The sequence below is a fragment of the Numida meleagris genome, chromosome Z (assembly GCF_002078875.1).
Source record: "Numida meleagris isolate 19003 breed g44 Domestic line chromosome Z, NumMel1.0, whole genome shotgun sequence".
In the NCBI taxonomy this organism is placed as follows: domain Eukaryota; kingdom Metazoa; phylum Chordata; class Aves; order Galliformes; family Numididae; genus Numida; species Numida meleagris.
This window is the reverse complement of record NC_034438.1, coordinates 42,139,032-42,160,524: the sequence shown is the minus strand read 5'-3', so window position 1 is coordinate 42,160,524 and position 21,493 is coordinate 42,139,032. Positions and strand designations below refer to the sequence as shown.

Genomic DNA, 21,493 nt, shown 5'->3' with positions numbered 1-21,493 from the left:
CTGTTTTTCACTGGGGATGTACTAAAAAAACCTCCTGTAACTAAAACCTGAAGTACTTCAGTACTGCAAAAGTGAGAAACTTATGGTCTGCTACATCAAAAAGGAGAAAAGTAATGTACCATTACTCCAAAGTAATAATTACAGAAAATTTCCACATTTTTGTATGATTGTTTTCTGCTGATTCTAATGCTACTTTCATTACAAACATCTCCCACTGAGGCAAACTCTTCTCTTGGCAACAACTCTTCCTTGGCTTCATTCCGTACTAGTAATTTGTTTTTACTTCTTCCTTTCTTATTATTAAGGTCAGATGCTAATACAATATTAGAATGCTTAATATTTTTTAGGTAAGAAGGAAGTGGTTAGGTTTAATGTCAAAATTTTACTTGGTAGCATTGCACAAGAGTGAGTGATTTTGTGTGCTATGAAGAATTTTAATTGTTGCTCTGGTCTTGATATGTGTCTTATTCCCGTGGTTGAACCTTTGTGCAAAAAACACTCATCAACAGATGATGTCTGAAGATACTTTGTTTTTACCTTTTCTCCCTTCAATTTTCCTTCAGGCTGTTGTTGTTTACTACCAACAAAATACATTCAAGAATGAAAAAAAATCTTTGTAGCAGACAATAAATAAATGCCTACCCTCTATTCACATGTTCTGTTACTCTAGGCATTGCTATTGTTATCTACATCCAGGGTAACTTTGAGAATAGATAAGTTCAGATAAACCGTATGTCTGGCTGTAAAATGAATTTCCATAGATCTGAAATTTTCTACATATTATTCTGGAGGGTGATGCAAAACAAATGGTGCCATAGTTCCTTTGCATTAGTCTCATTAAATGTTTAAACATATCTTGGTACATATCTTGGCCAAAAACCAGCTGCTTATTCAAATAACACTTTGTACTAGGATTGGGCTCTGGAGAAACACACAAGAAAAGGAAAATGGAGATTCTACTAACAGATCAATGTATAATCAAATCATTAAGTAATTCACTTCCTCATATTCTCCATTTAATATTCCTGATTCCTGTGGGGCTGAGAATCCCTATCCAATGACATAAACCACATGGCATTCCAGGATAGATGTTTGGAAAGTGCAACACCACTCATGGCGGCGCAAACCAATATCTCAATGATAAATATCTTCCCCGTCTCTCACTCCCAAAACCAGAAGTGTTTCACTAAAAATTGCAACACGTTTGGCTTTAGACTTCTACAAAGAGCTTCTCTTTTTTCCTTCTTTCAGAAAAACTATAAACCCAGTGAAGACTTTCAGAAGCTTGCTCTCCAGAAATGTGTTTTTTTCCAGTGAACATGCTATTTTTTAAAATATTCCAGACTTCACCACAGAAGAGCCTGTATTTGTAGCACAGTCCACAGTAACACAGAACAAATCAACAAATAAGTAGTGACAGATTCAAATTTCTGTTAAAAACAGGCTGTATCATGTTCAGCCAGTCACACAGAGGAGGACATGAGAAGCGCTTAACACTGGATTTCCATAAGTGTTTTCCATCTTTCCCTCATCTGGCATGCTGTGTGACAAGGGGAGGATACTACCATACTAGCGCCTGAGTAAAATCCTTCTCTGCACTCCTAGATCCAGGGCAAACCTCTGTTCTTCTTACTCTGGGACTCCATGTGCCAAAAGCAGCTGGCAGGAGGATCACAGATTAAGCTGAGCATCTGTGCCTGGCACTTCAGGTCACATAGTGAACACAAAACCTTAATGCTGCCTTAACACTAAAGACTCTGCTTGGGGGGAGCATGGGATAGCAATATCACAAGTCTTATATTTTTGTTTGTACATATGAATGAAAATTTATAGAGAAAGGTATACGCACATAGATATATGCTTGAATAAAAAATTCAGAAAATAGTAAGTGAAATCCTATTTCTGGCTAGCATTGCTGAAAATTAAATCTGACTCCACTATTTTCTATAACTTTACTAAACTCATTCTCACTTACTCTTTTTGTTCAGTTATGTCTTCCACGAGCATGGAAAGAAAATCCTGGAAAACAAACAAAACACCATAATTAGTATGTTTATGAAGAGATAACTGTGTGTCTGCATTGCTAATAAGCAACGGATTTTTAAAGATTGCAGACAGTAGAATGATAAGAACAGTTTATATATCTGCCCTGGTGCTATTCTGCTCAATTATTTATACAATAAGCATTATGTCTGTTAGTTTTTCCATCCATTCAAGGAAAAATATTGAAACAAAATGGACTTGAAAAGCCTGTTAACTATTTTAACACAACCCTACATTCTCTTTATTATTTACTCTAAAAGAATACACAAACTATAGCTGTTAAAAGCTGCAGATTCATATTCTCAGAGGATCATAAACACCAGAGTTACAGGTGTTCTTTGCATTCTCTTCATAGTGTTTGTGCTATCACATTACCATTAACACGTAATTATTTATGAATATCATTAATTATAACAACATATTTTACTGTTGTTTTTTTTTTCCCTCTATGCACTCAAGTGATCAGAAGGCCACACCTACTCTGACAAAATTCACAGTCTTGCTGTGAACCACACCATGGAGTAAACTCTTCAAAGAGAAGTAAGACAGAACTTCTCTCATGGATTTAGAAGGAAAGTGCTATGCCAGTCGAACAATATTACTATAGTCCTCACTTATAACAGTATGATAAGCCCCCTTTATAGAAGTTCCACTTGACATCACTGAATGGCTCTCTGGCACCCCCTGCTATACATAACCTAGCATTATTAAAGACAGTCACTTTGGTACAAAACACTCCTCTGAGCAACCTCAATAGAAAATGATTTATTAACATGAATTATTCATTTATATGCTGTTTCATAAAGTAATCTGCTTTATTAATACTGATTTCCGTTGAGACAAATTTCATACTTGAAATGAGGATGCTAACATATTCTTGGATTTTTATATTGTTCAATTGTTATTTTTTATATTGTTCAAATGTGTGACACATCAATAGACTTTTTCATCCTTCATCTGTATGAGACAGTTATAAAACTTCTGAACTTCTTTTAGTTCCACTCCTTTCTGTTGTTTTCTCCAGTTCTATTTCTAGCCATACTTCATTAAGATCTCTTTATATTTTAAATTCCTTTGAGCTATTAATTTTGAAAAGGTCAGAAAAAATAGGATGTTTTCTTTCCAAAACAAAAAAGCCTTATACCATGTTAATCATTTTTCTAACTCAGTATTACTCATGCAAAACTTCATATGTTCCTTCTTTCAAGATACTTCTACCTGAAAAGTAGATGTGGCCTAGAACTATTCAGATTTTTATGTATTAACACAATCAGATATCAAAATGTGCCATGTAACTAACTGATCTATACATTAAACAGCTTCCATATACACGAGCAGTTTAAATATAATCAATGTAAAGTCAAAATATCTGAGTTTGTGAAACAATTTTATTTAAGTTTTAACAAACAAAAGAAGTTGAAAAGAAAAAAAAGCATACAGTATGATAAATAGAGTGCCAAGCACTGAATGATGGATGGAGAACAAAATATCAAGCAGCTGCTTTACATCTGATCAGCACCTATTTTATATAGCCTTTGGGAAGATCTTCTGTGAAGGTCTTTGGAAAAAAATAAAAAATAAAAGAACTGTGATGATATAGTAGTTAAAGATTGTCCCATACTGCAGACATATAAGGAAAGCCAACAAAGGCTCCTGCTACACAGCTACAAAATTTCTACAAAAAGTTAGGAATGCATTCACAGAATCATAGACTCCTAGAATGGTTTGAGTTGGAAGAGACCTTAAAGATGATTTGTTTCCAACACCCTTGCCACTGGGAAGGACATCTTCCTCTAGATCAGATTGCCCGTGGCCCCATCCAAATTGGCCTTGAACAATTCCAGGGATGGAGCATCCACAGCTTCTCTGGGCAACATGTTCGAATGTCTCACCATACTTGTAATAAAGAACGTCTAATCAAAATTTACCCTCTTTCAGTTTAAAGCCCTTGCCCCTCATCCTATCACTGCACTCCCCAATAAAGAATCCCTCTCCAGCTTCCTGTAGGTTTCTAAGTACAGGAAGACTGCAATGAGATCTCCCTAGAGCTTTCCCTTCTCCAGGCTGAACAATCCCATTTATATCAGCTTTTCTTCATAGGAGAGGTACTCCAGTCAATTGAAAGCGGAAACTAACTCAGTATGAGTAAAACTGACCCATCTATTTTTGTTTTTCCAAGCACACAAGAGTAAAGAAAGCCAAGACCCTTGTCCTGCAGGCTGCTGTGGCTGGAACAGTGTCAGAATCCACACCAAGCCCCATGGATGTCAACAGCTGTTCACACAAGCTCACTAGTCAGCAAGCATGGAAGAGCTGAGGCCAAACTGCAATTATAAAAGTTTAACTAAAAATGAGTATTAGGAAAAGATTCTAGATGTTGAAACATCAAAATACATACAGACTGCATTCTTAAACTTCCAATTCTAGATTTAAAAGTTCTAAAAACAAGACAGTTGAATGACTATTTGTGTGTGCACAGAGCAACTTTTGGTGTGAAAAAGATAATCACACACACGTACATAAAAAGGTATGCAGGAAGACGTTGATGTAGGTATATGCACAGTAAGGTTGCATCCATACATCTGCCTTTAAATCTTCCAAGTATAGCATAAAATATTATTTTTTGATGTGCTGTCTTCTTAATTGTCATTTTACAAGAGCAAATTGTAGCTCTATCAGATGACTGAACACTACAAACCTTTGGTTATTATTGTAACAGAACTACATAAAAATGAAAGGCTGCAAACAGTTCAGTTCCGAATGTGTTCTTATTTCAATATCAAACTGAACAACAGCTTTAACTGCGTTACGAATACCAGCAACTTGCACTCCTTTCTATTTATTCATAGTCAGTAACACTCCATTCATTATTTAAAAAGTTCGTCCAAAGCAGCTACTAAGTAAATTCTCCTAGAAAAATGGAAGATTTTTTTCTTGAAATCCTTCTTGGAGATTCCAAACTTGCTTCAGTTGTCAGTTGATGACTCAACTAAAATAAACAAAAACTACTATTACAAACATACTGAGCATGCAATCAAAATGAGGGAAAAAATCACTGATTACTGTTTCACATCTGAAGTCATTTCCTTGCACCTGCAGCTCTCATCTTGGAAAAGTACTACAAACATCACTGAAAACAAGACTGGTATTCAGAACGTTGTCAATTATATTCACTACTTCTACTTTCCCCCTTCCCCACAATTCCTGAAGCTGGGAACCTCTACAATTATTTTGGACAAGGTGGAAGTACAACACTATGACATTTCAACTTACCACTCATACCTCAATTTATTTTAAATCTTTTATTCGATTAAACTCGGACAGCATGTTTGCTCAGAAAGGAACCTGAATAATAAACTTTGTACTAACTTGACTTCATTCCTTCTCCATTTTCAATTCCTGCTGTGATTATTTATCTACCAATACCAACATAAATACAGTCTTTAAGACTTCTTACGGAGAAAGCAAATACATTTACAGTTGGATATACTCCTGTCTGCTTAGTGCTTTTTAGCATACTGACCAAACAACAGGATTATGCTAAAATTCAGTCTCGCCCTGAATTTACAACTACACACTTGCCTAAACAGTGGATTAGCTCTTCCCATCAACTTCAGTAGGAACTGGATTTAGGCTGGTATGAAACAAGGTAAAAGCACAAAAAGCATCACCTCTTTATACCTGGTTCTCAAGCAAAGCCATCTAGGAATGTTCAAGACATCCAGCTCTTGCTAAAACTATCTACTGTATATAACCAGTATATTTTTATAGTATAGTACATAGTAAATCAAAAATCCCTCAGATCAAATAGCTTCAAATAAGTAAAGCATCTGTTTTTGATCTACATTAAGCACATAGCTATGCACATATTCAAATAAAAAGCAGCCTAGGAAAACTGAAATAAAATAATTAAAAAACACTAAACAGGTCCAATTGCCCAAAACAATGGTTTCTGTGTGCAGAAACAGCATATGAGACTAGAGTAAGATGAGCTATATCTTAGCTGTTCGGTGTTTCATAGCAGAGCGCTGAGCAGAATGAGAAATCTCTAGGTACAACAACTAGTAGCATAATGTGCTAGAACATCTTGCAGCATTTATACGCTCTACTGACACAACTCATCTCATGTCAAGAAAGAGACTGATCTAGTAGCAACAAGACTGCTTTTCCTCACTAAAATTCCTGCGCACAACTACAGTCAGATAAAAACACCAGGCTGCTTCAGGCCTTTAGCAGTTTCATGATTTCAGTAATTTTCAGAACACCTTCAACTGTGTAATTCCGGAGCTCACATTTAGGATTTTGGACACCATAACAGGGACAAAGCTTGTACAGTCCTTGGTGTTTTCCACTCTATGGAACAACTGCTCAGGGCCTTAGTAACATGGTACAGGAAACAGTTGTAGCAGTGGAGAAGTTAACTGCCTCAGCACCTCAAATCTTCCTCTACAGGGTAGAATTGCTGCAGTTGAGCTATTAAGCCTAAATTTTGTGTGACTTGACGTACAAAAGAACCCACAGGCCGGTGAGTTATTTTTAAAGATATGCAGAGACAGATGGCTCCTTCAGAGTGCAAACCGAAATACCAGGTGCACTGAGCAAAGAATCGCTGCCCTGTCTCTGCTCAAGAGCAGAGACCACATACTCCGAGTTGCAAGGAGACATTTATCTATGATATTCACCATCCCGGATCCCTTTTAAGATTTGAACTGTAACTCTACAAAATATAGTCTTCAGCAAATAAACTAATTTCAGAAATTCACTCATGCCCCTTCTCTTCTCTCTTTTCCTGCTCTTCGGTCTCATCGCGTTGCCCTCCCAGTTAGGCCAACTATTTGTCATGTCATGGCATTTGTTCCAGGCCTGTTTTAAATATGATTACTTCAGTGAACTGGTTCACACACCTCCACAAACGGCTATGTTTACAACATTACAGATGCAACAAGATGCTGTGCTGGTTTCATCACTGGTGAAAAGTTTCCTAGAACTTTGTGTTTAGAGAGCTGTGTCTTTCCTCTCTCAAAACAATACACTTAAGGACAAGACTATCCCTCTTTTAGTGACACAGTCAGAAGTTACAGGACCTTTTCAGAAAGGCCTGGGGGAGGTCAATTTCTATTCATAACTGCAGTTGGATTTTCTACCTAAGAGATGCTACAGTATTCTGTGGCGTGACTTGCCCTATCTTTCCTTTTGAAGCCATTCTACTTTGCATGAAATAATTACATAACATTTATGCCAAGAAGGGAAGAAGCTAAGTCTGTAGTGCAAGTGATTCACATATGTAGTTGGACTTTGGGAGAGCAGATTCTGACTCCTAATTCAATGGTATTTTTTAAAAGCCAAGCCTTTACCAATCCAGGAAGAAATACTTTTCTACAAGAACATCTGTTCTTGGCTGCCATTGCATGTTATCACTGCCAGAAAAAATCTATTGAAAGAAAGAAATAGTGCATCTTAAATATCTCTTGTGGATTAACATTTCAGCAACAGAAAGAAACATATGATTGTTTTAGAAAGCATGAGAGTATGGAGCATGATGAGAAAACCTTTAAAGATGCTACGATAAGACTGTAATAAAGGTGTGTGCAATGTCATACTGTGATAATGACACTGACTTTGTGGGGAGGAGGCAGTCCTCATAAGAAAGACTGAAATTAAAAGAATCAAATGAAGCAACATAGAGAGAGGAAGGAATAAAGGCTGAACATAACGTGTTTACACTGTTACTACTTATAGAGGTTTTCAGTTTCATTCCTACTCCGTGTTTCTTCTCTCTCAAGAAAAGAGAGTTATCCAGGAAGATACTGATTTCACCCAAAATCCAGAAACTAAAAGAATACAAGAGACAGGAGAGTAAATTACTTGTATTTGAGAACATCAGAACCTATGAACACAACCTTTCCATGTATCAAGCTGACAGCCTAAAACAAATTTAATCCATTGCTTACATTATGTGATACAAGCAAGGAATCAGATTTACATATCACACTGAAAAATGGTATTGCCTCCTAACAGGTAGGAATATCACCAGTACTGCTAAGCTGCAATTGCTGTTCATTTTCCACCACAACCAGAAGCAGTCATTTAGATAGTCAAACAGAAAATTTATGTCATTTGTTTTTCAAAATGTGAGTAACAATCCTGAGCACAGTACCTGAGAAAGAACAAGTTGTCCATGGAATTTACGGACAAATTTTCGTAAAGATGCAAGGTATGAAGCCTCCCCTAACGTATTTTCCAAAGATCGCAAAAGGAAATAACCCTGCAAGAAATCAAACCAAAAACAAATAGGATGCTATGAATATGCTGGTATCTAGAAGAAAGAAGTCTCTGCAGTATTAGTAAACCAATCTCAGTACAAATCAGCTTACAAAACTCACCTTCAAATAATGAACCTGCATGAAGATTTTTTCTGCTTTAAGACCATGTTTGACAATGGATACTCCAGATTCACCCACTTCTCCTGTGCTCTCCTTGTGAGGCCTAAAACAGTAAGAGACTAGTGAAGTCTTGGATAAGTAAGAAATAACTCATACATTACATCTTCTCATAGCTGAACGACTGTGCATGTCCTAGTAACTTATAAACTTGTGACAAGTTCAGCTGGGGTAAAAACAACAACAAAAAAAAAGCCATTACAAAGTTGGTGCACCATCTTTACTGCCAGACTGACATCACATTGCATGCCATCCTACAGTGAGCAGACACATTATGAAGAAAGAGAAACAAAACAGAAAAAAGACATTTTAAGCAAAAGGGAAGAGAAGGATATTGCAGTCATTATGTTCAACTACAGATTCTCTTCTTATACCTGAATGTTGGCTTAACAGCTTACGCAGTTATATCTGCAAAAATAAACTCTTTCATTCACATGTAATACACTGCAGAAAAAATACTTTCCTGGCTTTCATTTTGCTGTTTGTTGCTGGAAGAAAAACGCTGAAGTTTTAAAAGAGCAAGCTTTACAAAAACATACTGTCAACAGTTTGTGGGCCTGTTTAGCCCAGTTCCATGACTAAACGGGGCAGAGGGATCCACAGACCCACACCCTGGGAGAGGGGGAAGGGGAAAGAAGGGGAAAGGGTAGGGAGGTGGGCCTAAAAACAAAAGAGAGGCAATGAGCTAAGGGAGAAAACTAATTTATTAAATATAATAGCAGAATGTGAGATAACACAATGTAATACAATATAGTTGGAATTGAAGCTAATAAATCAAATAAAATGAGAGTGTCCAAAACAGAGGGCCTTAGTCTCATGCTGAAGGCAAGATGGCTAGGGAGCACACATCACAGAGATGAGCAGTAAAAGAAAAAGGTCATCTTGTGCCTTTTGAGCAGTTTTATCTTTCCCTCTGAATGGAAAACAGAAATGGAATAGTGAACGTCTTCTGGGACTTGTAGTTCTTCATCTCTTCTGAGAACCAGGTACCTGGAACTATTGACAATCCACGGAACTGGAGCATTAACTCTTTAACTGTGTCATGGTTTTATGATTTTCAGTTATTGGTATTCCACATCATAACATCATGTAGTGTAGGTACCTGGTTCTCAGAAGAGAAGGACTACTACATTCCCCAGGGGACTTTGCTCCTCTGTTACCATTTCTGGCCAGAGGGAAAAGATAAAAACTTGCAGATCACAAGACCTCGTCCCTTCTCTTTCCGCCTGTCTCTCATCCTGGCAGCACCTTGCTCCCTAGCCGTCTTATCGTCAGTAGTAGAGTAAGGCCTACCTTGATTTTGAACATTCTCTCTTGCTGTATTGGATTTATCAGCTTAAACTGTAATTATATTGTATTATAGTGTGTTGTTTTGCATTCCGATATCTTATTTAGTAAATGAGTTTGTTTCTCCTCAGATTGTTGCCGCTGTTCTTTGCTCTCAGGCCCACCTCCTTACCCTTTTTTCCCTTTTCCCTTTTCCCGGGGCGTGGGCCCATGGGTCCCCTGTCATGGAACCGGGCCGAACGCCCGTAAACCATTGACAAACTCCCAGTGCACTACATGATGCTATGATGTGAAATACCAATAACAAAAATCATTAAAACCATGACATGCATGTTTGGGGTTTTCAGACAAATCTAGAATAAACTTCTTCACTGCCTGATTTTAAAATGTAATATAGAATATGGTGTGCAAGAAATTTATGGCAGTGAAGTCTGAAGGGCTTCTAGGCTCTTACAACCACAAGCTGAGACTAAAGAGAAACTATGAAAACATACCTTTTTCCATTCAGAAAACATCCCAGCTAGCAGTGGTCTGAGAAGAGATGTTTGTCTTAGCAGCCTATCTCTGTGACTGAAACAACCTCTTTAATTCTCCTGGTAGATTTTGAATGGCTAGCCTCAGAAACCACACATACTTACCCCAGTTCAACAGAACAGATGCAACACAGGCCACAGAGTGCAGGCTTCTTCAAACCACATCCCCCACGCACTTCTCATAAGCTAGTCCCAATAGTCAAATTTCTTTCAGATCCATTTCTGCTTTGAGAAAAGCATTCTCCATTTGTGTGTGTGTGTGTGTCTGTGTAGTGATTTCTTATTACATTTTTGCCAAGAGTATTAAGCCATTTTTTCCTCTTAAGTGCTATGTTTATAACCTGAACACCTCAAATTCTTTATACACGTTAAAGTCTCAAACAAAAGGTAACTGTTTAAAATAAAATAGAAAAAGAAAATGAAGCTTAAATTTTACATTGTTTCTTTTCTAACACATACAGTCCTTTACCATGCAATATTTTTCATTTTCTTTCAAGGGAGATCTCCAATCAGTGTTGAAGAATGGAGACGAATTAAGGACACCTTAATTCATTTTAAAGAATTTAAGGACAGTTTAATCAATTTAAGGACATCATAGTTTTATGATAACTTCCATTCTTCAAGACAATGTAACCATTGGCAATACCTTGGCAATGTCTGCAATAGTGTGTAAATATTCAGAAAGTTACGGTTTTCTGATGTCAGTACTTCAGCACACCTATGTAAAGCAGTGGTTAGTGTATTTACATCACACTGATGGTATACAGACTGAAAATTTGTTACTCTGACCTACAAAACCTGACATCTAACCTAGCAGAATGTCAGCGGTTTACAGGCTGGTTCCGCCCAGTTCTGTGACTCATGGGGTTAGGGGGCCCACAGAACCACGCCCCAGGAAGCGGAGAAGGGAAAAAGGGGGAAGTGTAGGGAGATGGGCCTAAAAACAAAATATTGGCAATGAGCTAAGGGAGAAAACTAATTTACTGAATATGATAGTGAAATACGAGACAACACAATATACGCAAAGTCCTCTGGGATATGTAGTTGTTCTTCTCTTCTGAGACAGGTATGCCTGGAACTATCAACAATCCACAGAACTGGAGCATTAACTCTTTAACTCCCAGTGCACTACATGATGTTATGATGTGGAATACCAATAACAAAAATCATAAAACCATGACATTCCACCCCTTATTCCACATCACTACATCATGCTTAATATATATACTTACAAAGAATAATTAACACACATTACACACGCAGATATATATACATACCTATATATTCATGGAATTACTGACTGCACTTCCCCAACATCAAACTCCCTTGTGGGGAATCCCCATTCTTCACCATCACCCACCAAGTGGACCCAGGTCCCTGAGCAAAAACACTTCCACAGAGAGATTTGCCCTTTTCAGAAGCTAGAAAGACCCAAACCGCTTTTCCCAGCATGCTCTTTACATGTACTACAGGGACCTTATCTCCCTCTATAGTATGTAGAAAGCTGGATTGGGCAGGACCATCAAGGTTGATAGATCCTAAAGTATTGACCAACCAGGTTGCTTCTGCTAAATGTTTCTCCCAGTACTTAAATGTTCCACCACCCATTGCTTTCAACATCGTTTTTAGTAACCTATCGTATCATTTGATTTTACCAGAAGCTGGTGCATGATAGGGGGTATGATACATCTACTCAATGCCATGACCTTTGGCCCAAGTATCTACAAGAGAATTTTTGAAATGAGTCCCATTATCTGACATAATTCTTTCCGGAGTGCCATGTCACCCCAGGACTTGTTTCTCAAGACCTAATATGGTGTTTTGGGCAGTAGCATGAGGTACTGCATATGTTTCAAGCCACCCAGTGGTTACCTCCACCATGGTGAGCGCATAACGCTTACCATCGTGGGTTTGTGGAAAGGTGATGTAATCAACCTACAACGCCTCCCCATATTCATACTTCTGCCATCGCTCTTGCCCCCAAAGAGGTTTCATCCTCTTGGCTTGTTTAATTGCAGCACATGTTTCACAGTCATAAATAACTTGTGCAATAGCGTCCATAGTTAAGTCCACTCCTTGGTCTCTAGCCCATTAATGTGTTGCAGCTCTTCCTTGACGACCTGAGGTCTCATGGGCCAACCGAGCTAGAAATAATTCACCCTTGTGTTGCCAGTCCAAGTCTATTTGAGCCATCTTAATTTTGGCAACTTAATCTACCTGTTGGTTATTTTGTTGTTCATCAGTATCCTGACTCTTGGGCACAAGAGCATCTACATGACGCACCTTTACAACCACATTCATGGAATCATAGAATCATAGAATGGCCTGGGTTGAAAAGGACCTCAAAGATCATTGAGTCTCAACCCCCCCGCTAAGTGCAGGGTCGCCAACCACTAGACCAGGCTGCCCAGGGCCACGTCCAGTCTGGCCTTGAATGCCTCCAGGGACGGGGCGTCCACAACCTCCCTGGGCAACCTGTTCCAGTGCGTCACCACCCTCTGTGTGAAAAACTTCCTTCTAATATCTAACCTAAATCTCCCCTGTCTCAGCTTAAAACCATTCCCCCTTGTCCTATCACTATCTACCCTCACAAACAGTCGATCCCCCTCCTGTTTATACTCTCCCTTCAAGTACTGGAAGGCCACAATGAGGTCTCCCCGGAGCCTTCTCTTCTCCAAACTAAACAAGCCCAGTTCCCTCAACCTTTCCTCGTAGGAGAAGTGCTCCAGCCCTCTGATCATCTTGGTCGCCCTCCTCTGAACTCTTTCCAAGAGCTCCACGTCCTTCTTGTGCTGGGGGCCCCAGGCCTGGACACAGTACTCCAGATGGGGCCTCACAAGAGCCGAGTAGAGGGGAATCACCACCTCCCTCTCCCTGCTGACTACTCCTCTTTTAATGCAGCCCAGAACACAGTTGGCCCTGCAGGCCACCAGCACACACTGATGGCCCATGTCCAGCTTCTCGTCCACCAGGACCCCCAAGTCCCTCTCCGCAGGGCTGCTTTCAAGTACTTCTTCTCCCAGGTTGTATAAATACCTGGGATTGCCCTGGCCCAAGTGCAGCACCCTGCACTTGGCCTTGTTGAACCTCATTAGGTTCTCGTGGGCCCACTTGTCCAGCCTGTCCAGGTCCCTCTGGATGGCTTCCTTTCCTTCCAGTGTATCAACTGCACCGCTCAGCTTGGTGTCATCTGCAAACTTGCTGAGGGTGCACTCGATGCCAAGAGCACCGGTCCCAGGACTGAGCCTTGGGGGACACCACTCGTGGCCGGCCTCCACCCTGACACAGAAGCATTTATCACAACCCTTTGGCTGTGACCAGCCAGCCAGTTCTTAACCCACCGAACAGTCCATCCTTCAAATCCATACCTCTCCAATTTGGAGAGAAGGATGTGATGAGGGAACTGTCAAAGGCTTTGGAGAAGTCCAGGTAGATGACATCCATCGCCCTCCTCCCATCCACCGATGCCGTCACTTCATTGTAGAAGGCCACCAGATTGGTCAGGCAAGATCTACCCTTGGTGAAGCCATGCTGGCTGTCTCAGATCACCTCCTTGTCACGTATGTGCCTTAACATGTCTTCTAGGAGGATCTGCTCCATGATCTTCCCAGGCACAGAGGTGAGGCTCACTGGCCTGTAGTTCTCCGGGTCATCCTTTCTCCCTTTCTTAAAAATGGGAGTAATGTTTCCCTTTCTCCAGTCACCGGGGACTTCACCCAACAGCCATAATTTTTCAAATATGATGGAGAGAGGCTCAGCAACCACATCAGCCATCTCTCTCAGAAGCCTAGGATGGATATCATCCGGCCCCATGGACAACTTAAGTCAATGTAAATTGATGAGGTTATTCATCTTCTCTATAATGCAGTTACTTTTATGTTTATTACAGAAAACTTTCCTAAAACATAGGATTTATTTTGGTATAAAATGTCTCTAAGCAGTTTACAAGAGTTTCCCTCTATTTGAAGGGAACAAAAGAAAGCTATTTCCTGAACGAAGTTCATGTTCAAAGCTGTAACAGATTTATTTTCTGTGGCTGAAGACAAGCACATGCAGGAGTATGGCATCTAACTGCCAAATCTGAATAAAATTATGTGACTAAAATGTGTATATGTTGTAAATTTTAAAAATAGTTTTTCTAAGGTCCAAGATATCTTCTACAGTTTGAAATTCAAGAAGGATCTATTTATCTTGTAGATAGCAGGACGAGGGAAGTGATTGTCCCCCAATGTTCTGCATGGAAGTATTGTGTCCAGGTCAGGGGTCACCAGCACAGTAAAGTTGTGGAACTTTTGGAGGTGTTCCAAAGGAGGCCACAACGATGATCAAAGGTCTGGAGCACCTCCTCTGTGCAAATGGCGGAGGGAGCTTGTCTTGTTCAGCCTGAAGAAGAGAAGGCTCCAGGAGACCTCATTGTATCCTTCCAGCACTTAAAGACTTAAAGGGGGTTCTTTATTAGAGAGAGAGAGAGAGGGACTCTTTATCAGAGAGTATAGTGATTGGACAAGACGTAATGTCTTTAGTAGATTTAGATTAAGTATGAGGAAGAAATTCTTTATGACAGGGATGATGACACACTGAAACACAGAGAAGCTTTGAATGCCTCATCCCTGGTGGTGTTCAAGGGCAGGTTGGGTGGGGCCCTAGGCAACCTGATCTGATGGGTGGCAGCCCTGCCCATGGCAGGTGGGCTCAATTACATGACTTTTAGGATTCCTTCCAACCCAAGCCATTCTATAAGTCTATGGTCTTGAAACTGAAGCTTAAGTTTTCTACTGACTTACATAGCAGATATGAGTCTCTGTAATCATAGATCATAGAATCATAGAATGGCTTGGGTTGAAAAGGACCTCAAAGATCATCGAGTCTCAACCCCCCTGCCAAGTGCAGGGTCGCCAACCACTAGACCAGGCTGCCCAGGACCACGTCCAGTCTGGCCTTGAATGCCTCCAGGGATGGGGCGTCCACAACCTCCCTGGGCAACCTGTTCCAGTGTGTCACCACCCTCTGTGTGAAAAACTTCCTCCTAATATCTAACCTAAATCTCTCCTGTCTCAGCTTAAAACCATTCCCCCTTGTCCTATCACTATCCACCCTCACAAACAATCGATCCCCCTCCTGTTTATACACTCAATAATAATAACTAGTAATAAGGAGGCTGCTTGCATTTTGCATAGTGATATTCTCAGTGGTAATACAAAAGAGTGACAAATCATTTCTTGCATGATAAATATGCCTCTGCTATGCACTTCTGGAGACAGTTATGATGCCAGTTTGGGATTCTGTCTGTTCCCGCCTCTCTGATTACTCCAGATTCCTGTGGTTGCATTTAAGGACTTTCTACAGCTCTCAGTCATATATAAATATTTTTTACAAATTTTTATTTTTATAAATATTTTTGGTTTTCTTTTGTGGACTTGAAAATGTTCTCTTTCCAAATATACTGTTTTGTTTTGTTTTGTTTTGTTTTCCACCTGAAACTATGTCTATGTGTGTTCTAGTGTTGGTAAGTAAGAGAAAATTTCATATCTTTGATTTGCACTGAGTTTTAAGTCTCTGTTGAGTTGTGCTGGTTCAGGCTCATGTTTTTATGAAAAAAAAAAATGATAACTGTCCCTTCTTGCTAATTATGTCATGAAGACAAAAATCATCCAGCCACTTTCTTAGTATAGCCTTATTTTTCACCTGTGTTTTTGTTTTCTCCTGGACAATTATACGACTTTCTATGTTTTCATCAGACAGCAGGAAAATCCTGTGCAAAATTTAATGGTTGATCCTATTCACTTTTGATCCAGGAAATGAATACCTGTTCAGATGTAAACATCAGCATTATGTTTCTTCTTATTACGGATATTTTTTATTATGTTATAGTAGCATCTTGGATGCTACCCACAAAAAAGAAAGCCAGGTGTGAAAGTAGATAAATGTTTTCAGCAGGCAGCAACTCTGAAAGGCAGCACCAGCAAATCTTAATACTAAAGAAGGAATTTATGTCAATGAAATGTACTACTCATATGTGATATGATATCAGACAAAACTGTGTAGTTTCTCAGAGTTTGAAGCAAGCCTGAAGGGATAAAAGCAAAATATGTCCTGGCACTCATTCTGCTGGCCAGCATCAATGCCTGCTCTGTTATCCACTTCCTCATGGTATAAAAACAAAGAGTAGAGAAGTCTTTTTCATTCAGTGGCAACAAAAAATGGTACTGAGATTGTTTCTTGGCCTGGTCCTTATGACTGAACTTAAGCTTGAGATTTTTCGTGAAGCAAACCAGTTTTGACATCTGTGTCTGGGTTTTTCTGAGTTCCACTTGAGTCAAATGTGTGACCTTATTTATTTTGGTCCTGAAACATAGATCTGTGCCTGCTCTGTAGATATTTAAAGAGTTTATTCTATCACTCTGGGAGGGAATGTGCCTTTCAGAATTCTCTCATAGACTCTGCAGAGCTTTTCATTACCCCTCAGGCCATTTAATTACCGGGGATTTCCTAGGGATTAGTATTTTTACTTTGTAATGGCAAACAAAAGCAGTGTCTTTTGCTTCCTGCAGAAATGTAGCAGTATCAAAGATCTGTCAGGCAGATGCTTAAATACCTTGATTCATCTTGCCTTTATTGTTATGCCTAGCTTAATCTATGTCATGATTTTATGATTTTAGTGTACTGGGAGTTAGAGAGTAAATGCTGCAGTTTCGTGGGATGCCAATAGTTCTGGGTATAACTGTCTCAGAAGAGAAGAACTATGTAGTTCTTGCCTGGAGTGCTTTGCGTTTCTGTTTTCCATTCAGAGGGAAAGATAAAACTGTTCTCATGTCACGAGACTGCCCCTTTTTTCCCTTTATCCTCGTCTTGGCAGTGTGTGTGTTCCCTAACCATCTCACTTTCAGCATGAGAGTAAGGCCTTCGGTTTTTAGACACTCTCATTTCAAAAGTAACTGAAAGACTGGATCAAATGGAGAGTAATCAAGAAGATATGATGGAGGAACTGTCTACTTCATCATGATGGAACTGATGAACCCGCAGAGTCATCTCATGAGGATCAGGATTATCAAAACAGCCTTCTGGAGGGGCTGACCAAATTGGTTTCTTCCCAACCTGCATCATCCAATATCTCAGCTATTAAAAGAAGACATCCTCCTGCTTGAGCAAGTGACAACAATAAGACTATGTTACATATTGCTGTGATGGAATTACCTATGTGAGCATGGAGAAGATATGAAGAAGTGGCATAAAAAACCGACTCCTGCACTATGAGCACGGGTAAAAGAATTACAAGACAAATCAACCACCAAGGTGAACTTCTTCAAAAAGGTGATTGCTCCAGCTGCTGCAGGACATGGCAAAAGCCATAAGGACCCTGACATGACTCAAAGGAGAGAAACAATAGAGGTAACAAGTAGAGGGGCCCTAGCCTCAGCCAGGTGGGGAAAGGGATAATAGGGTGTATTGGACTGTGTGGATTCGATGGCCTGGCACATCAGAACCAGAGAAATATAAGGCACTGGTGGACAATGGTGCAAAGTGCACTCTAACACCCTCGAGTCACGATGAGACAGAATCAGTTTATATTTCTGGGATGACTGGGGGTTCCCAAGAGTTGACTATGTTAGAGGCCGAAATAAGCCTCACTGATAAAGACTGGCAAAAGCACCCTATTGAGAGTTGCCCAGGGGCTTCCTGTATACTTGGTATTGATTACCTCAGAAGGGGGGTATTTCAAGTATCCCAAGGGGTATTGATGGGCCTTTGGAATAGCTGCTGTAGGCACAGAAGATGTTAAGCAGCTGCCTGTTTTGCCTGGCCTGTCAGAAGATCTGTCTGTTGTGGGGTTGCTACAAGTAAAAGAGCAACAGGTACTGACTGCTACAAAAACGGTGCACAGACGACAGTACTGCGCTAACAGGGATTCCTTGCTCCCCATTCATAAGTTGATTCCTCAACTAGAGAGCCAGGGAGCAATAAGCAAAACTCACTCAGTTTAAAAGCTGTTAAAACAGCCCCATATGGCCAGTACGTAAAGCCAGTGGAGAATGGAGGCTGACAGTAGACTGCCGTGGCCTGAATGAAGTCACACCCCCACTGAGTGCTGCTGTGACAGACATGCTAGAACTCCAGTATGAACTGGAGTCAAAAGTGGTATGCCACCACTGACATTGCTAATGCCTTCTTTTCCATTCCTTTGGCCACAGAATGCAGGCCACAGTTTGCTTTCCCCTGGAGGGGTGTTCGGTATACCTGGAACTGTTTGCCCCAAGGGTGGAAACACAGTCCAGCCATTTGCCACAGATTGATCCCAACTGCACTGTAACAGGGGATAGCCCATGCCGTGGCCCTGGGGCGAGTACAGACGAGACAGGAGGTGAAGAGCATCCTCTACACGGCTACTGGAGAGAAAGGTCCCACTTGGTGTCTGTGGCAAAGGGCTTCAGGAGAGATCCAAGGCTGACCCCTTGGATTCTGGAGCTGAGCGTACAGGGGGTCCATAGAGTGCTACACTCCAACTGAGAAGGAGATCTTGTCCACATATGAGGGGGTTCAAGCTGCTTCCGAAGTTACCGGTACTGAAACGTGGCTCCTTCTAGCACCACAACTGCTGGTGCTCAACTGGATGTATAAGGGAAAGGTTCCCTCCACCCATCATGTTACTGATGCCACTTGGAGTAAGTGGATTGTGTTGATTACACAGCGAGCTCAGATGGGGAACCTCAGTCGTCCAGGAATCTTAGAAGTGATCATGGACTTTGAAGTTTGGAACATCACCAAGAGAAGAGGTTTTGTGTGCTAAAGAGGCCCCACCATACAATGAATTACCAGAAAATGAAATATGCCCTGTTCATTGATGGATGGTGTTGTATTGTGGGGAAGCATCGCAGATGGAAATTTGCTGTGTGGAGCCCTACACAACAAGTTGCAGAGGCCACTAAAGGAAGAGGAGAATCAAGTCAATTTGCAGAGGTAAAAGCTGTCCAGCTGGCCTTAGATGTTGCTGAACAGGAGAGGTGGCCAGTGCTTTATCTTTATACTGACTCATGGATGGTGGCAAATACCTTATGGGGGTGCTTACAGCAGTGGGAACAAAATAACTGGCAACGAAGGGGTAAACCTATTTGGGCTGCTGAACTGTGGAGAGACATTTCTGCTGAAATAAAGAATATGATAAAGATGTAAGGAAGAAACTTCCGTCCCTACTACGGCCCTCGGATTATTATCCTCTGTTGTTGTTTCAGGTAGGCAGCGATGAAATAGGAAGAACCTCCCTTAGAACCATGAAAAAGGACTTCAGAGCCTTAGGGCGTCTGGTCAAGGGTTCGGGAGCACAAGTTGTGTTCTCCTCTATCCCTCCAATTATAGGGAATAATAAGAGACTAAACATGATGGGTCAACAGATTAATATCTGGCTCCAAGCCTGGTGTGCCCGGCAGGGGTTTGGGTTTTTCGACCTCGGCTCGATTTACATGAGACTGGGCCTGCTGGCATCTGATAGGAGTAGCTTATCCCGCTGGTGGAAAGGGGTTTTACAATGGGAATTGGGAAGGTTCATTGAAAGGGCTTTAAGCTAGGTATGAAGGGGGGTGGGGGTGAAACCAGGGTCACTAGTAAGGACCCTGTATGTAATGAGCCAGTGCTTCCGGGAGGGGCTTGTGCTAGTAAGATCCCACAGTCTTGTGGGGGGAAGGAGGAGAACGACACACCCTTTTGTAGGAAGAACACATGGGATGATGTGAGGTTGGTGGCTATGATATCACGTGAGTGTGGACAAGAGGGTATTAGGGCGTTAGGAAGCAGTGGGGGAGACCTTCAGATTTCTTCTGGAAGTTTGAGGGAGGGCCCCTCTAGAAAGGCAGTGTGCCGGAAAGCCCAGCTGAAGTGCCTTTACACTAATGCACGCAACATGGGAAATAAGCAGGAGGAACTGGAAACCATGATGTGCTTGGAAAATTGTGATCTGGTTGCTACCATGGAAACATGGTGGGATGAATCCCGTGATTGGAACACTCTGATTGAGGGCTACAGGCTCTTCAGAAGGGATAGACAGGGCAGGGAGGGGGAGTTGCCCTCTACGTTAGGAAGTGGATAGATTGTGAAGAGCTGTGTCTGAGTAACAGCCACAACCAGGTTGAGAGCTTATGGGTTAAAGTCAGGGATTGGTCCAGTAAAGGAGATCTAGTGGTCGAGGTCTGTTACAGGCCACCTGATCAGGGGGAGCCTGTGGACGAGGCCTTCTTGCTCCAGCTGCAGGAGGTGTCGCTTTCGCGGGCTCTTGTCCTGATGGGGGATTTCAACCACCCGGATATCTGCTGGGATAGTGGCAAGGCGGGCGGCAGACAGTCCAGCAGATTCCTGGAGTCTGTTGAGGATAACTTCCTTGTCCAGGTATTAGACAGACCGACCTGAGGTGAAGCCTTACTGGACCTGGTGCTCACCAACGTGGAGGAGAGCATTAGAGGTGTTAAGATTGGAGGCAGCCTGGGCTGTAGTGATCATGCCCTGGTGGAGTTTGTGATCTGGAGGAATGCAGGCCTGGCAAAGAGTAAAATCAGGACCCTGAAGGAGAGCGAACTTCTGGCTGCTCAAGGAACTGCTGGGTGGGATCCCCTGAGAAACTGTCCTTAAAGAACTGCCAGCTCTGCTCTGTTCCTAAGCCCTTAAGGACACCCTCCTGAGAGCGCAAGAGCTCTCCATTCCCCCGCGAAAGAAATTGAGCAGAGGAGGCGGGGGACTGGCATGGCTGAGCAAGGACCTGCAGCTTAAACTGAGGGAAAAGAGAGAAATGTATGTGAAGTGGAAGCAGGGTTGTGTAGCCTGGGAGGAATATAGGGCTGTTGTCCGCATGTGTAGAGATAGGATCAGGAAAGCCAAGGCAGAGGTAGAGCTAAACTTGGCTAGGGATGTGAAAAATAACAAGAAGGGGTTCTACAGGTACATAGGCAAGAGAAGATAAGTCAAGGAGAGTGTTCCCCCTCTGATAAATGAGGATGGAGAAGTGGCTTCCTCAGACATGGAAAAAGCTGAGGTGCTCAGTAAGTGCTTTGCCTCGGTCTTCACTGGTGGTCAGGCTCCCCATGTCTGCCAGGACCCTGAACCTCAAGGTGTGGGTGAGAGGAGCGAATTCTGTCCCACTGTAACAGTGGAACAAGTTCGAGACCTCCTCATGAAACTGATTGTGTGGAAATCCATGGGGCCGGATGA

At 41.4% G+C, this 21,493-nt stretch overlaps 1 protein-coding gene across 20 annotated transcripts in view; it reads right to left on the bottom strand.

Annotated features, from left to right (window-relative positions):
• Positions 1 to 21,493, bottom strand: part of CZH9orf3 (chromosome Z C9orf3 homolog) — a 206,822-nt gene that overhangs the window by 97,517 nt on the left and 87,812 nt on the right. For all 20 annotated transcript variants that reach the window (XR_002433214.1, XR_002433216.1, XR_002433215.1 and 17 more), the window contains 3 exons: positions 8,427 to 8,529; positions 8,201 to 8,308; positions 1,976 to 2,019 (listed from right to left, as the gene is read on the bottom strand). Coding sequence is in view for 13 of the 20 variants with exons in the window: in XM_021379873.1 (XP_021235548.1) it covers positions 1,976 to 2,019; positions 8,201 to 8,308; positions 8,427 to 8,529 (255 nt within the window). In the remaining 7 variants the exon portion in view is untranslated. The remainder of the gene's footprint in view (positions 1 to 1,975; positions 2,020 to 8,200; positions 8,309 to 8,426; positions 8,530 to 21,493) is intronic.